At 60.9% G+C, this 13,617-nt stretch overlaps 4 protein-coding genes across 4 annotated transcripts; 2 read left to right on the plus strand and 2 right to left on the minus strand.

Annotated features, from left to right (window-relative positions):
• Nucleotides 1-208: 208 nt before the first annotated feature.
• On the plus strand, nt 209-1,947 carry EHS24_001440 (uncharacterized protein; the record flags this gene model as incomplete). Its single annotated transcript, XM_028617234.1, has 4 exons — nt 209-342; nt 509-749; nt 863-1,160; nt 1,214-1,947. 4 exons carry the CDS (start codon nt 209-211, stop codon nt 1,945-1,947), a joined length of 1,407 nt encoding a protein of 468 aa, XP_028474541.1.
• Nucleotides 1,948-2,351: 404 nt separating this feature from the next.
• EHS24_001441 (uncharacterized protein) lies at nt 2,352-2,714 on the minus strand (the record flags this gene model as incomplete). The annotated part of the gene is made up of 3 exons (XM_028617235.1): nt 2,352-2,463; nt 2,532-2,644; nt 2,691-2,714. The coding sequence occupies 3 exons, from the start codon at nt 2,712-2,714 to the stop codon at nt 2,352-2,354; spliced, it is 249 nt and encodes an 82-aa protein (XP_028474542.1).
• A 335-nt stretch (nt 2,715-3,049) lies between these two features.
• PAN2 (poly(A)-specific ribonuclease) lies at nt 3,050-7,024 on the plus strand (the record flags this gene model as incomplete). Its single annotated transcript, XM_028617236.1, has 4 exons — nt 3,050-3,396; nt 3,476-3,596; nt 3,649-5,653; nt 5,700-7,024. 4 exons carry the CDS (start codon nt 3,050-3,052, stop codon nt 7,022-7,024), a joined length of 3,798 nt encoding a protein of 1,265 aa, XP_028474543.1.
• A 617-nt stretch (nt 7,025-7,641) lies between these two features.
• EHS24_001443 (uncharacterized protein) lies at nt 7,642-13,362 on the minus strand (the record flags this gene model as incomplete). Its single annotated transcript, XM_028617237.1, has 7 exons — nt 7,642-8,166; nt 8,220-9,026; nt 9,073-9,234; nt 9,275-9,438; nt 9,483-10,750; nt 10,788-11,905; nt 11,956-13,362. The coding sequence occupies 7 exons, from the start codon at nt 13,360-13,362 to the stop codon at nt 7,642-7,644; spliced, it is 5,451 nt and encodes a 1,816-aa protein (XP_028474544.1).
• Between the last annotated feature and the right edge of the window lie 255 nt (nt 13,363-13,617).

The following is a 13,617-nucleotide window of genomic DNA, read 5'->3' on the forward strand; positions in this document are numbered from 1 at the left end:
CCAAAACGGGCCTGGACGGGTTGCGATCCTCGTAGTGACCCAAAAGTGCCACGTTGGTGTCCTTGGCAGCCGCAGCCGCGTCGCGTGCGCCGACCCGGTTTATTTGTCGCGCGACGACGACCGAGATCTCTCTGTTGATGGCATTCCATCGCTCATTCTCTTGACCTCTTTTCCCTCTTTCGTTTCACTCTCGTTTACACATCCATACATGTCCTTCATCGCCGCCGCCCTCGACGGGCAAATCGCCAAGCTGGCAGCTCTGGCAGACAACCCCGTCATCCCTTACAAGGACGCCGTCGTGTACTTGACCGCCATCCAGACATGGTTTGAGCTCTACCTCATGTGAGTAGTAGCGATGGGGGCCGTGGCCGCGCGAGTGATGGGGATGCATGCCATCCGGCTGCATCCACTGTCGTCCATGTCGGCCAGCTTCGATCTTGTCAACCGCAGCTGGCCTTGCTCGCCGCCATCACCACACCTCTCACCCCGACTGACTCACACCCCGCAGGCGCCGCCAGATCCCCATGTACTCGATCAGCTTCCCGCCACCCGAGCTCAAGGACCACCTCCCCAAGGAGACGTTTGACAAGGCCCAGGCGTACGGCCGCGACAAGCTGTACTTTGCCTTTGCGCGCACCTTGTTCGACTGGGGCCTGTCGTTTGGCCTCATCAAGTCGGGCACGTACGCGTGGGCGTGGGACGCGACCGCCCGCTGGATGGATGCGCTTGGCCTGGAGCAGAGCCGCGTGGTGAGTAGTGTAGCTGCGAGCGCGATGTCCTGCTGTGGGCTTCGTGTTTGACAGCAGGCAAGCAGCTCGCCGCATCTGGGACAAGAGCTGTGATCACTGACCCCGCGTCCCAGATCACCCACTCGCTCATGTGGATCACGACGTTGACGCTCATCTCGGCGATTCCCGGTTTCGGCTGGAGCTACTACTCCAACTTTGTCCTCGAGGAGAAGCACGGTTTCAACAAGTCGACTGTCAAGCTCTGGGTCATGGACACGATCAAGTCGACGGTCCTCATGGCCGCCATTGGCCTGCCGTTCCTCGCTGCGTTCCTCAAGATCATCGAGCTGGCCGGCAAGAACTTTGTGCCCTGGCTCATGCTGTTCATGATCGTGTTCCAGCTCACCCTGCAGCTCGTCTTCCCCATCTTCAGTGAGTCAACTGGAGAGAAGCTATGTCGGACGCGGCTGACAACGACTTTCCAGTCCAGCCCCTGTTCAACAAGTTCACCCCCGTCGCGCCCGGCGAGGTGCGCGACCGCGTCGAGAAGCTCGCCACCAAGCTCGGCTTCCCGCTCAAGCACCTCTACGTCATTGACGGCAGCAAGCGCTCGTCCCACTCCAACGCCTACTTTTACGGTCTGCCCTGGTCCAAGCAGATTGTGCTGTACGACACTCTGCTCGACAAGAGCTCGCCTGCCGAGGTCGAGGCTGTGCTCGCGCACGAGCTGGGCCACTGGCACTTTTCCCACCCGACGTGGCTCATGCTCATCGCCCAGAGCCACCTGTTCTTCACCCTTGTCGTCTTCTCCATCTTCATCCACAACCAGACGCTCTTCAAGGCCTTTGGCTTTGACCCGCTCCTCGCCGTCTCGTCCCCACAGGGCGGGCCCCAGCCCATCGTCATTGGGTTCATCCTGTACCAGCTCCTCTTTGAGCCCCTCGACACCTTTGTCAAGTTTTACATGAACTCGACCACGCGCAAGTACGAGTACCAGGCCGACGAGTTTGCCGCGCGCCTGGGCCTGCAAAAGGACCTCTCGAGCGCGCTCATCAAGCTCCACGTGGACAACCTGTCGTCGCCGCACAACGACTCGCTGTACTCGATGTACCACCACTCGCACCCCACGCTGCCCGAGCGCCTGCGTGCCATGGACGAGTACAAGGGCAGCAAGTGGCTGTCTCCCAAGGTCGAGAACAAGGAGCTCAAGAAGGAGTAGACAGCGTGCAGCCCGCAGCACGCAGCCAGCGCACGCTACGCTCGCTTTGCCCCGTCTTGTCCTGTCCTATGCCCTTGGGACATGGCCGCTCACAACACACATAGTAGAAGCACCTGTAGTAAACGTTCTTACACTCGAGTAGACACTGGGCTGGCTTCTATACGCATGCATGTGTCGTGCTTACAGACCGCATGGATGGTGTGTTAATCTGCGGGGTATAGTCCACCGCTGTTTTGGTTATTTACACTGCCGTCTCCGTTCGCTCTACGTTCGTGCTGCAACCGGGCGGGGGTTCGTCGGTGTGCTGCCGCTGTTGCCGTTGCTGTTGTCGTTACCGCTGTCATGTCTTGCTGCGCGCACGCACGCACGCTGGACGAAACCCGGGCTGCGCCGCAGTACTGCGCCTAGACATACACGCCAACGGTGCAGAAGAGGGCCACGACGCCACCGCCCGCCAGCGCCGCAGCGACGAGGGCGGTGACGAGCTCGACGACGGGGATGGACGACTTGTGCAGGCTGAGAGGCGGGGCGGGAGTGTCAGCTAAACGGCTACGAAGAGGCTTTATAGCTGGGGACAAACGCACGTTGTGAGGGTGAATGTGAGGGCAAAGGCGGCACACAGGCTCACAAAGGCGATGGTGGGGAGGGCCGAGGTGGGGACGAGGGGCGCGTAGGCTGGGAGGCCAGAGTGGAGCACCTGCGGGGTCAGCCTGTGTATGCAAGGTTGGTAGAGCAGCAAGTACCTTGACTTGAGTGTATCCCTCCATGCTGTCGTCGTCGATGTTTGTCGATGATGAGGAGACGGAGAGATGGTGGTCGCGGTCATACAATCACCACGTAATGGACCTCGAGAGACGTGGCAAAACAGACGCGCAGCTTTGTAATAAGCATTACAAAGGGTCTATTAGCCCGATTAAATCCCGCTTCTAATGGCCCCCCGTCATGCACCCCCACACACGCGCCCGCGCGTCTCTCCCGAATCATCCCCTCTGCGCTCATCTCCATCATCGCCATCGCCATCGCCATCTCCATCCCCCCTCCCCCCTCCTCTTCCTCTCTTCCCGCCTCCATCGCCCATCGCGGCGCACGCCATGAGCTGACGATGGGCTCCTACAACCCACTCTCCCTCTTCCCCCTCCCGCCCCAGGTATCCGACCCCAAACCCGTCCCCTCCGTCCTCGCCGTCGATGGGTTCGCCGACATGCTCTGGGTCGGCTCGGCCGCGGGACTCGTATCAGCCTTTGCCTCCCCATTAACCTTGACGCGCAACGTCCAGTTCCCAGCACACGGAGCCGCACCGCACCTGTCCCAGCAGCGAGAGTTCCAGGCGCTGCCGGGCTTGCATGGCGGCGTGCGCCAGCTGCGGGTCAACGACCGCGAGGTCTGGACGCTGACAGATGGCGGCATGGGCGGCCGGCGCCGTGGAGGTGCGCCGCGTTGGTTTGTCTCGTGAGTAGTAGGACAGCAGCAGCAGCAGCAGCAGCAGCACATGTGGTGGTTGGGCGTGTGCTGACGTGCTCTCCTATAGCGACCCGACGCGCTCGCTCCGCGCCATGACGCCAAGCCCGACAAACTCGCACGAGGTGCTCGCAGGCGGCACGGGCCAGATGATGCTGGTCAACAACTCGCGCGGCGAGGTCGTGCGAAGGGTGCGTTGGCAAGGATGCTTGTGTTTCGCCTGTTGCTAACGCTAATCTCCAGTTTGAGTCCCCCTCCACGGTCGTCCACCTGGGCACGATGCAACGTACTGTTGTGTGTGGTTCTGGCTCGGGCCAGGTCTCGCTCCTCGACCCGCGAACTGGCTTTCGCCCAGCTGCCAACATCACACCCGTCCAGGCCCACACGGGCGGTATGTCTGGCGCCGACTCGCAGAACAACATTATCGCCACGTGGGGATGGACACACATGCAAGGCCATCCGATTCCCGACCCCCTCGTCAAGCTGTACGACACGCGCACTCTCCGCCCCTTGCCGCCCATCTCGTTCTCGAGCGGACCGGCGTTTGTCATGTTGAACCCCTTGGAACCTTCAAAGCTCGTCATTGCCGGCCAGCAGGGCATGGTCCAGGTCGCAGACATCAGCACCGGCACCAACGAGTTTCAGCAGCTCGACGTGTCGAGCTTTATCACGTCCATGGCCCTGTCCCCGCGCGGCGACTACCTGGCCTTTGGCGACGGTGACGGCCAGCTGCATCTCTGGACCCAGCACCCGACGGGCGAGGGTGCCCAGCTCGACGACCATGGCAACCTCGCGTTGCCACCGTTCAACGGGTTCGAGGGCATCAAGCCCGAGTGGCCTGACCCGGTCGACCCGCCTCCCCCAATCGTATGGGACGACTCGACGCCACTCAACATAATCGGAATGCCACACTACGAGGACCCACTTCTCTCCAACTTCTCCCCCGCAGACTATGCGACCATCTACTCTCCCTTTTTCAACCCACCCGAACCTATCCCTACCTCGGTCCTCTCCAGTCTCAACTACCAAGACTTTGTGGGCTACGGCCAGCTGCCCAAGGAACTCAAGGGCAAGCGTAACCTCGTGACTGCCCGTCCCGGAGCGGGGAAGCATGCCCTGCGACACGGCGCGATTGGCTCGCGCCGCGAGAGCGAGCCGCGCTTCCGTAGTGAAAAGGACCGCCATAAGGGCCGCCACAACCCCCCGCCAGAGATTGACGAGGAGACACCAGCAGGCGAGGTGCCAAAGTACTACCGCAAGGTCGAGATCAAATACTCGCGGTTCGGTGTCGAGGACTTTGACTTTGGCTACTACAACCGCACGCAGTACAGTGGTCTCGAGACGGATATCCTCAACTCGTACACCAACGCACTCTTGCAGGCCCTCCACTATGCGGCGCCCGTTCGCGCCGTGGCAAAGGCACACATCTGTGTCGACTGCCAAAAGGAAAACTGTCTCCTGTGTGAGGCTGGATTCCTGTTCCGCATGCTAGAGGACGCAAAGGGCACAAACTGCCAGGCATCCAACTTTTCACGCGCGTTCAGCGCCACCCCGCAGGCATCCGCACTGGGGCTCATGGACGGCAGCAACGACAAGGCCATGGTCGCGCCCAGCACGCTCATCCAGAACTTTAACCGCTGGGTCTTGTCGACGTTTACGACTGAGGCCGTCGTCGAGGGCCAGAACTTTTCGATGCGCCCGCCCTCGATGGAGGCCATGTCCCTTTCTTCGCCCGTCAGCGCCATCAACCAGGTTCTCGGCGTCAGCGTCAAGACGACAAACACATGTCTGAGCTGCAAGTATGTCTCAGGCCGCGAATCGACGTTGCAGGCCATCGACCTCTTGTGGCCGCGCAAACCCTCGGACGCGACCTCGTTCCCCGAGACTCTGCGCTCGGCCATTATCCGCAACAGCACCACAAAGGCCACTTGCAGCAACTGCAAGTCGTTTGCGCCCCTCGACTCGCGCCGCGACCTCGCTTCCAACCCCATGTACAGCCTCCCGCCCGTCTTGTCCATCAACGCGTCCGTGTCGTCGCCCGAACACCTCGAGATCTGGAAGGACCGCCCCGAGGCCGGAGGTAAGACCAAGCACTACCTCTCGCGCCGCGTCGCGTTCCGTCAAGGCCCGCAGGGCGAGATTGTTGCCGATGACAGCAATGAAGGGATTGTGTACGAGGTCAGGAGTGTGGTGGTGCAGGTCCAGACGTCACCAGAGAACCCGGCTCACTTGGTGACGTTTTCCAGGAGTAAGTTGCGCCAGTGACACGTCAAGCGTTCAACTGACATCCTCAGTGCCCCAACTCGAGGACGAGGACGAGCCCAAGTGGATCATGTTCAACGATTTCCTTGTGCGGCCCGTCAAGGAGGAGGAGGTGTTTTCGTTCCCAGACACTTGGAAGGTGCCGGCTGTGATTGTCCTCGAGCGTGCAGACTGTCCCCTCGTGGTCGACTACACCAGGCTGCCCCAGGAGCTCGACCACAACGTGCTGTTCAAGGACCACTCGATGGCATGGCACCGCCGGGCGTCGGAGATCCACCACCAGGTCCTGAGCCCCGACGAGCTTCCCAAACCAGGCACATTGATCAGTATCGATGCCGAGTTTGTCGCACTGCAAAACGAGGAACTCGAGTTCCGGTCCGACGGCACAAAGAAGATTCTTCGCCCGACGCTCATGTCCCTCGCACGCGTGTCCGTCCTCCGCGGTCCAGGACAGCTCGAGGCCGTACCTTTCATCGACGACTATATCCGCACCACCGAGAATGTGTCCGACTATCTGACAGAATTCTCGGGCATCAAGGCAGGCGACTTGGATCCCAACAATTCCATCCACACGCTCGTGCCGTTGAAGGTGGCGTACAAGAAACTGCGTCTGCTCGTTGATCTCGGGTGTATCTTTATCGGCCATGGGCTCAGTAAAGATTTCCGCACCATCAACATTTTCGTGCCGCCCGAGCAGGTCCTCGACACGGTCAACATTTACACCATCCCGGGCCGTAGTCGCAAGCTGTCGCTCCGTTTCTTGACGTGGTTTGTCTTGAAGAGGGACATTCAGACCAAAGAGCACGACTCGATCGAGGACGCGCGACACGCCTACTTGCTCTATAAAGAGTACAAGGCGTTTGACGCCGAGGGCTGCTTTGACGATGTCATGGAGGACATTTTCGCCGAGGGCCACAAGACGGGCTTCAAGCCCAAGAACGAGGCCGGCGCCATCATCGACACGTCGTCGCAGTCGCGGCCCATGACGCCGTCGGCCTTTCCGCCACTGCAGTCCCCCCCGCAGAGCCACAGCCTCAGCACCCTCGGCCTCGGCCAGGGGCAGGCGCAAGGGCAGGGGCAGGGGCACGCCCACCCAGCCGCGCCGGCGAGCATCACGTCCACGGCCAGCGTCGACGGCGGGAGCAGCATGACCATGTCGCCGCCCCCGCAGACGTATTCGCTCGCGGCGCACACGCACGGCGCGGCCCAGCACGCGCAGCACGCCGCCCAGCAGCAGCAGCAGAACATGCACTTTGCGCGGCGGAAACCGCAGCAGGGCCCGCCGAGCCCCAGCCCCGCGGCGCGATCGCAGTGGGGGCTTCCGCCCGCGTTCGTGCCCGGGCAGAAGCGGTGGTGAGGTGTGAGGTGGTGCGGTGGTGAGGTGGTGTGGTGGTGTGGTGATCGTGTAGCGTGGTGCGATTGGGGGGGATGCAGAACGAGAGAGCGGGAGAGAGAAGGAGAGAGGACGAGGGGGGTAGTGTCTTGCAGTGCGCTTGCGCTGGGCGGGCGCTCGGTAGACATGGTAGATGCATTTTTAAGAATCAACACAGTGTCCAGTGGCATCGGGGTCGTGTGCAGCTCGTCGCGCGATGAACATGATGCGGACTGAGGCGGTGCTGCCAACGGCCTCGCGAAAACAGACCGTACGCGATCTCATATGTGTGTTTTGAGCGTTTCCCGCAAGAACGTTCATGCCGCCTGGCCTCTTCCCTCTCACTTCGCGCCCCTCCCTGCAACCGTTTGTAGTCATTAAAGTAGCGATGCATGTCGCACAGCCCCTGCACTGTCGCCACTTGTACACTGTAACTGTTACAGTACATATAGATCCGGTCATCACCGCATTTTCCCCCAGATATCGTCAAAGGAACGAACCCCTTATACCCCGATTCACAAACAACGAAGAAGAAAAAACAAGAAGAAAGAATAGCGAAATGTCCCTCCGCGCCGTGCCGCTCCCCGCTTTTCGCGTCCACCTTAGAGGTAACCTGGGCGCACGTTGGGGTAGCTCGGCACCGAGCGGTAGTCCTGCTGGGAATATCCTGGCGCCTGCGCTTGCTGCTGCTGTGGCTGCTGACGCTGCTGTTGCTGCTGTTGCTGCGGCTGCTGACGCTGGGATGGCTGGCGCTGCGACGGCGATGACTGGTATCCGCCCGCCGACTCCCACCCACTAGTGAGCGACTGATATCCGCCCGATTCGTGGCGGTACACATGTGCTCCCGAGGGGTTCTGGTTCTGGTTGCCCGCGACCGCAGCGGGAGCGGCGCCGGCGCCAAAGTCGGCGCCGTAGTATCCGTTGTCCTGCGCAGACGTGAATCCGTTGCCGGCAGGGAACGCGCTCGAGGTGCGCGGAGGCGCCGCCGCGTTGCCGTGGTAGTTTTGCGAATTGGCATAGTTGTTCGTGCTGGCCGAGCTGACTGAACGGACGTCCGAGGGGTTGTATGCGCTCGGGTTGAGATAGCCGTACCCGTTGTTCGAGTGAGTGGTGCTCATGCTCGTTCGCTGGAGCGCATGTCAGTTGTGTGGACCGCGATGCCTTCTCCAACTGCACTTACGTGGTTCAACGGGGCGGGAGGGAAGTAGTTTGGATCGTTTGTGTTCATGGGGTTGAGCAGCGGGTTGTTGAGTAGCAATGTCGGCGTGAGCTCAAAGATCTGCTGCTCAATGCCCTTTGTACGGCGCGAGTCCTCTGTACGCTTGCAAATGTGGATCCGTGGCTCTTGTGAGGTGACCTCGGAACCCCAGCCCTTGGGACCGGGCGCGTCCTGCGGTGGGCGGGACATGCCGCCCGTGCCATCCCACGTGCATCGGATCTCGCGGCCAGTGTAGATCTGCAGGAGCTTGGCAGAGTCGATGTGGCGCACCTCGACAAACGACGGCGAGATGAGGAGGAGGTACGGCGGGTGGAAGACGATGCTGTCTGGACGGCCTTCCCACTCGATGGCCTGGTGGTCGCGGTTGGGCTCGCCGTGGCGGTCGACGTAGATACCAAACGCGTCGTAACAGAGCAGGAACTCGCTGTCGGTGGAGCGGAACATGGCCACTGGCCTGGCGTTTTCGCACCGGCGCGCCAGTTCCTGCAGCGCCGGGCGCTCGCGTGCCTTGGCCGCGTCAAAGATGGGGATTGAACCACCCTTGAGGTCGGTAAGGTCCATAATCTCAAAGCCCTTGGCGCAGACAATGGCAACCTTGGCCTTGAGGAAATGCAGGTGCAGGGCTTCGGTCGGGATGAAGAAGTCCTTGTACACGCGGAACCACTCTGTCCTCTGGCCCAGAAGAGCACCGAAGGGACGACGCTGGCGGCTCGTGTCCTCGGTCTGGCGGTTGAGAATCGGCTCGAGAACGCGGAACACCGAGTCCATCTGAAGTGGTTAGATACTAAGTCTCGTAGGGTTTCCAGCTACTTACACCCTTGCGCTTCATGTAGCAGACCAAAGTACGGCCCGAGATCTGGCCAACGCAGAAGAAGACAATGTCACGGACACCGCTGAGTCGCTGAGGCGCCGATCGGACAGGCGGGCCCGACTGCGAGGTCGGCACAAGAGCCTCGAGATGGTACGCGAGCAAACTCTGCAAATGTCAGTTACGCGAGTGATGCCAGAAAACTGACCTTGTCGGCAAGCACGAGGAAGATGCCAAACTCCTCCAGCACGGCAATGTTGGTAACACCACGAACGTGGAGGACCTTGCGCAGCGAGGCCGAGTCGTGACGGACACCGATCCAGACTCCTTGCTCGCAGCCGACGGCAACGAGGTTTCGGCGGTCGACTGTGACTGGAAATTGTCAGTTCCGGTTCCACTACGTCTTGGCAACTTACCAAATGGTACCGAGCAGGTAACGCGGCCCGTGTAGTCGTCATTGTCGGGCGTGACGCCGTAACCGGGAGCCATGTAGAATGTATCCGTGCTCAGCGGCGTCATCTCAAACACCTTGCCGGAGTCGTTGACGGCCTGGCGAAGCACCAACGCGTGGTTGAGCTTTTCGTGCCACTCCTTGCGCGCCGTCTCCGAGTCGGTCCACAGGGTGTATTCGCCACTGGCGGCACCTTGGCCCATAAAGCTGTAGGTGAAGGGGTAGACCATGCGCGAGTCGGACTGGACCTGGGCCTGAGTCGGGGCCGTTTCGTCGTGGTTGCCACCGCCGCCACGGAGACCCTTGAGGAGACCGAGCGAACGGTTCTGGGGCGGCTCGTTAAACTTGCCCAGAGACAAGAGCTCGAGTGGCGTCGGTCGACGGTTGATGGTGTACCGCGGCGAGGCATCCTTGTTCTTGGTGGCCTTGGACTGCTTGACGAGCACAAAGTAGTTGTCGAACAGCAGGAGCTGCAGCTCGGACCATGCCTGGCCACCAATACTGTTCTCAGGCTGGCGGTACACCTTGCCCTTGTGGATGAGCTCGCGCATGGGGTTCATGAGGTCGAGGTCCTTGGTCGCCCGCGCGCCAAACTTGCCGCCGTCCAGAGTCGACTTCATCGCCCACAGTTCCACCTTGGCAGTGTTGACCGCCACGCCCTTCTGGCCGGCCTTGGCGAGGTTGTCGATCAACTCGACAATCTGTGGAATCGCCTCATAGTCTGGGTTATCCTGCTGTCCAAGTGCCTTGAGCGTGCCGAGAACCTCCTTTAGTAGCAAGGGATAACGGAGAAGACGTGGAATGGGACGGTAGATGAAGTGGTCAAAGCCGTTACGGTTGGTGAGGGGGTTCCTCTGCGCGTCGTCGAGGAACCTTGCAAACAGGGGGTTCCGATCCCGCTCCTCCTGGATCTTGGCCTTGGCGAGCGGGTAGTGGGGCATGTACTCTATGTACGCCTCGTGCCAGTTGAGCGCGGCGTTGAGGATGATATCCGAAATGCTGCCAATGTTGGGGTGCTGTTCAAGCTGGCGCTCCTCAAAGTCCTCTAGCAGGCGGGTATGCACTTCGAGGAGCGAGCGGTAGTTGTGGAACGCTTCGTCGATAAAGTTTTCTACGCGCGAGCGGTCAATGATAGGCGTGTCGGCCTCGCGTAGAGGGTTGACATAGACCTTTTCAATGGCCTCCAAGTCGGCCACATACTCCAACTCGCCCTTGATCACCTCAAAGATGAGCCTGCGGGGTCAGCATAATACAGCTCCGTTGTACCCACATTTGCCTGGTCTGCTCCTTCTTCTCCATCGACTGGAGGAGCTCGGGCGGTACGATCTGGTGCCACTCGAGGCTCGCCATCGGTCCACGTCCGCGGAACGCGTGCCACATCTTGAGCTGCGAGAGGTACGAGATGTGTCGGATCGAGTTGAGCGACTCGTGCAAAAAGTCATAGTCTGGGTCGTTTCCTGGTGTCACCTTGAGAATCTCCTCCAGTGTCGCAGGGTACTGCTGCAAGTAGGTTGCGGGGCGTTTGAGAAGGTAGCGCAGGTCCCAGCGGTGATCTTCGCTGCACGAGGCAGTGTCGACCCACGCCTGGAACCCCTTGTTCTCACTGAGCGTCTCCTGCAGCATCTCTTCGGCGCGCGGAAGGTTATCGGTGTACTCGGGGTACAAGCCGCGGTCGTCGGCGGCAGACTCTAGCACAATGTCTCCGACGGTCCGGATGAGCGGTGCCTGCTCACGAAGGCGAATGGCATAGTTGTCAATGAGCCGGCGGGATGCGCGGCGAATGGCCACCACATTGCCAAACACCGTCGCCACAAACTTCTCGAGCTTGTACGGCTCGATGACGGGAGGGTTGGACATTAACAATGGGGTAATGAAGATGTTCTCCAGTGCCGCGAGGTCAGCCTCGTACTTTTCCTCGGTGAGGATAGCCTGGCGGATGAGGGTCTGCCTGTGCTTTTGCTGGTCTGAGAGCTCGGCAAGGATAATAGGGTCGACCTCTTTGGTCCAGTCCGAGTCCGTCTTGACCATTATAGTTTGTGAGCGGGCCGGCCCACTCTCCTCCTCGGCATTGGCGACGATGAACGAGTTGGGAGGCGTCTTCCAAGGACAGCGGGGCGAGTAGCACCCAGAATCGCCCGTACAGCTTGGCGAGTAGCACTTGGTCGCCATTGTCAAGACACCGGTGGGCAAGGAGATCTGGCCGTCCATGCCCTCCATCTCGCTCATAAACTTGAACACCGAGTCGCTCGAGTCGCGGATTGGCGTGTCTACCCAATCCACCTCCATCACCCAGAGCTGCTTTTGCAGTGACAGAGCCGTGGTGAGAGCGATGCGGCGGTCCAGTGGCCCATCGCGCGTAAAGGCAGGGAGGAAAGAGTGGATTGTGGTCTGTTGGCTTGTGTTAGCGTAACGTTGAAAACAACAGTGACAACACTCACCACGAGGTCCTTGCCTGTAAACGTTCCAACCCAGGTGATACCGCCCTTGACGTGGTGTCCACGGATCACCCTGTCTCGAAGCTGGACTGCAGTCTCACTCAGGAAGGCCGGGTTGAAGAACCGGATCTCGTTGACCTCCTCCTCGAGCTCGTGTCCGCTTCCCGAGTCCTCGTACTCGTCGTACACGTCCTCGGCGTCATAGTAACCACCGCCCTGCTGATGCAGGAGCAGCTTGGTCTGCACCCAACGGGACTGAGACTGTTCGGCCCACGTGGGCGACTCTTCAGGCCGTGATGACGAAGCAGCAGCAGCAGATTGGTGTGCTGGATGCGGGGCAGGAAAGTTGAGCGGGGAAGGCGACCTGCGCACCGTGGATGGGCCGCTGGTGGCTTCCGAGTGGAAGCTGCGCTGGTGCTGGAGTGTATGCTCCCTTGGCGGCGGCGCGGGCAGGTCTCCGTGCGTCATAGCCAGGCTGGCGATACGGCTGGGGATGTCTACCATATCGTACTGCTGAGGTGTAGCGTGGCTGTAGTTGTCTCCGTTGATGCTGTAAGCTACCGGGCTGTCGCTGTGGGTAGTGAACAGGGAATCGTTATCGGACACTGGGTACGCCGACTCTTGCACGGGCGACGGGCGGTTGTTGAGCTTGGGCTGCTGCTGCTCGTGAGACAGCCCAGACTGGTGGCCGCTGAATCGACTGGACACAGATGTGTTTGGTGTCAGACTCGGCGAGCTGCCGGGGAAGAACGAGTCGTGCGAGTTTGTGGTGGGATACGTCGACGAGGTGGTGCTCCGCTGCACGCCAGCTTGCTGCTGGTGCTGTTGCTGCTGCTGATACATGCTGTTGCTGGTTGCCGCAGGAGGGGAAGTGGACGCGTGCTTCGGAAGTGGCGGCGGTGCAGTGGCGTAGGCTGGTGCTGGTGGTGCTGGTGCTGGTGCCGTTGCTGGTGGAGCTTGTGCTGGAGGCATGTCTGCATATGACATGGTGTTATAGCCAGCCGGTGGACGAGTCGGGACTGTTGGAGGGGTAGGGAGTGCCCTACGGCCTTGAGGACGAGGCGCCGGCGTAGTCTGCTGTGCCGCAACAGGAGGCCCACCTCCTTGTCCAGGAAGTTGGGGCAAGGCCCGTCGGCGCACAGACTCCTGGTGCACAGTGCCGCCCGTCTGGTCGGGCATGTGTCCGCCGGACGGTGCTGCATACTGTGCTGCCAAGTACTGTGGAGGCGTGTGGGACGATGCGGCCATGTAGGCGGTGTCGGCGGGGTGAGGATGCGGCGGCGGGGCTGGCTGCGAAGAGGTTGCACCGCCATAACGTGGTGTGCGCTGTTGAAACGCGCCGGCTGGCAAGGACGACCCAAACTCAATGGCCCGCAGCTCGGACGTCGGTGAAGGTGGCGAGCGGTCCATGCTCTGCTGGGTGTGGGGCGCGGGTGGGGAGTGTGCTGGGAAGGGGATAATGGGAAGGAGGTTGAGGGAGGGAGGGATGTGGAACGAGAGTTGGGTGGCCAAAAGGGGGGCTGCCGAGACGACGAGGATGGATGACGACCCACGGAGGCCGGGGGTGGGTGGGTGTGTGCGACCTGTTTTGCCCCTTTGACGCGTGCAGGGAAGGGATGGAACGGGGGGGTGGAGGTCAACTCGGGTCTCGCCTGGCAACGACGA

Source organism: Apiotrichum porosum, assembly GCF_003942205.1.
Source record: "Apiotrichum porosum strain DSM 27194 chromosome Unknown scaffold_10, whole genome shotgun sequence".
In the NCBI taxonomy this organism is placed as follows: Eukaryota; Fungi; Basidiomycota; class Tremellomycetes; order Trichosporonales; family Trichosporonaceae; genus Apiotrichum; species Apiotrichum porosum.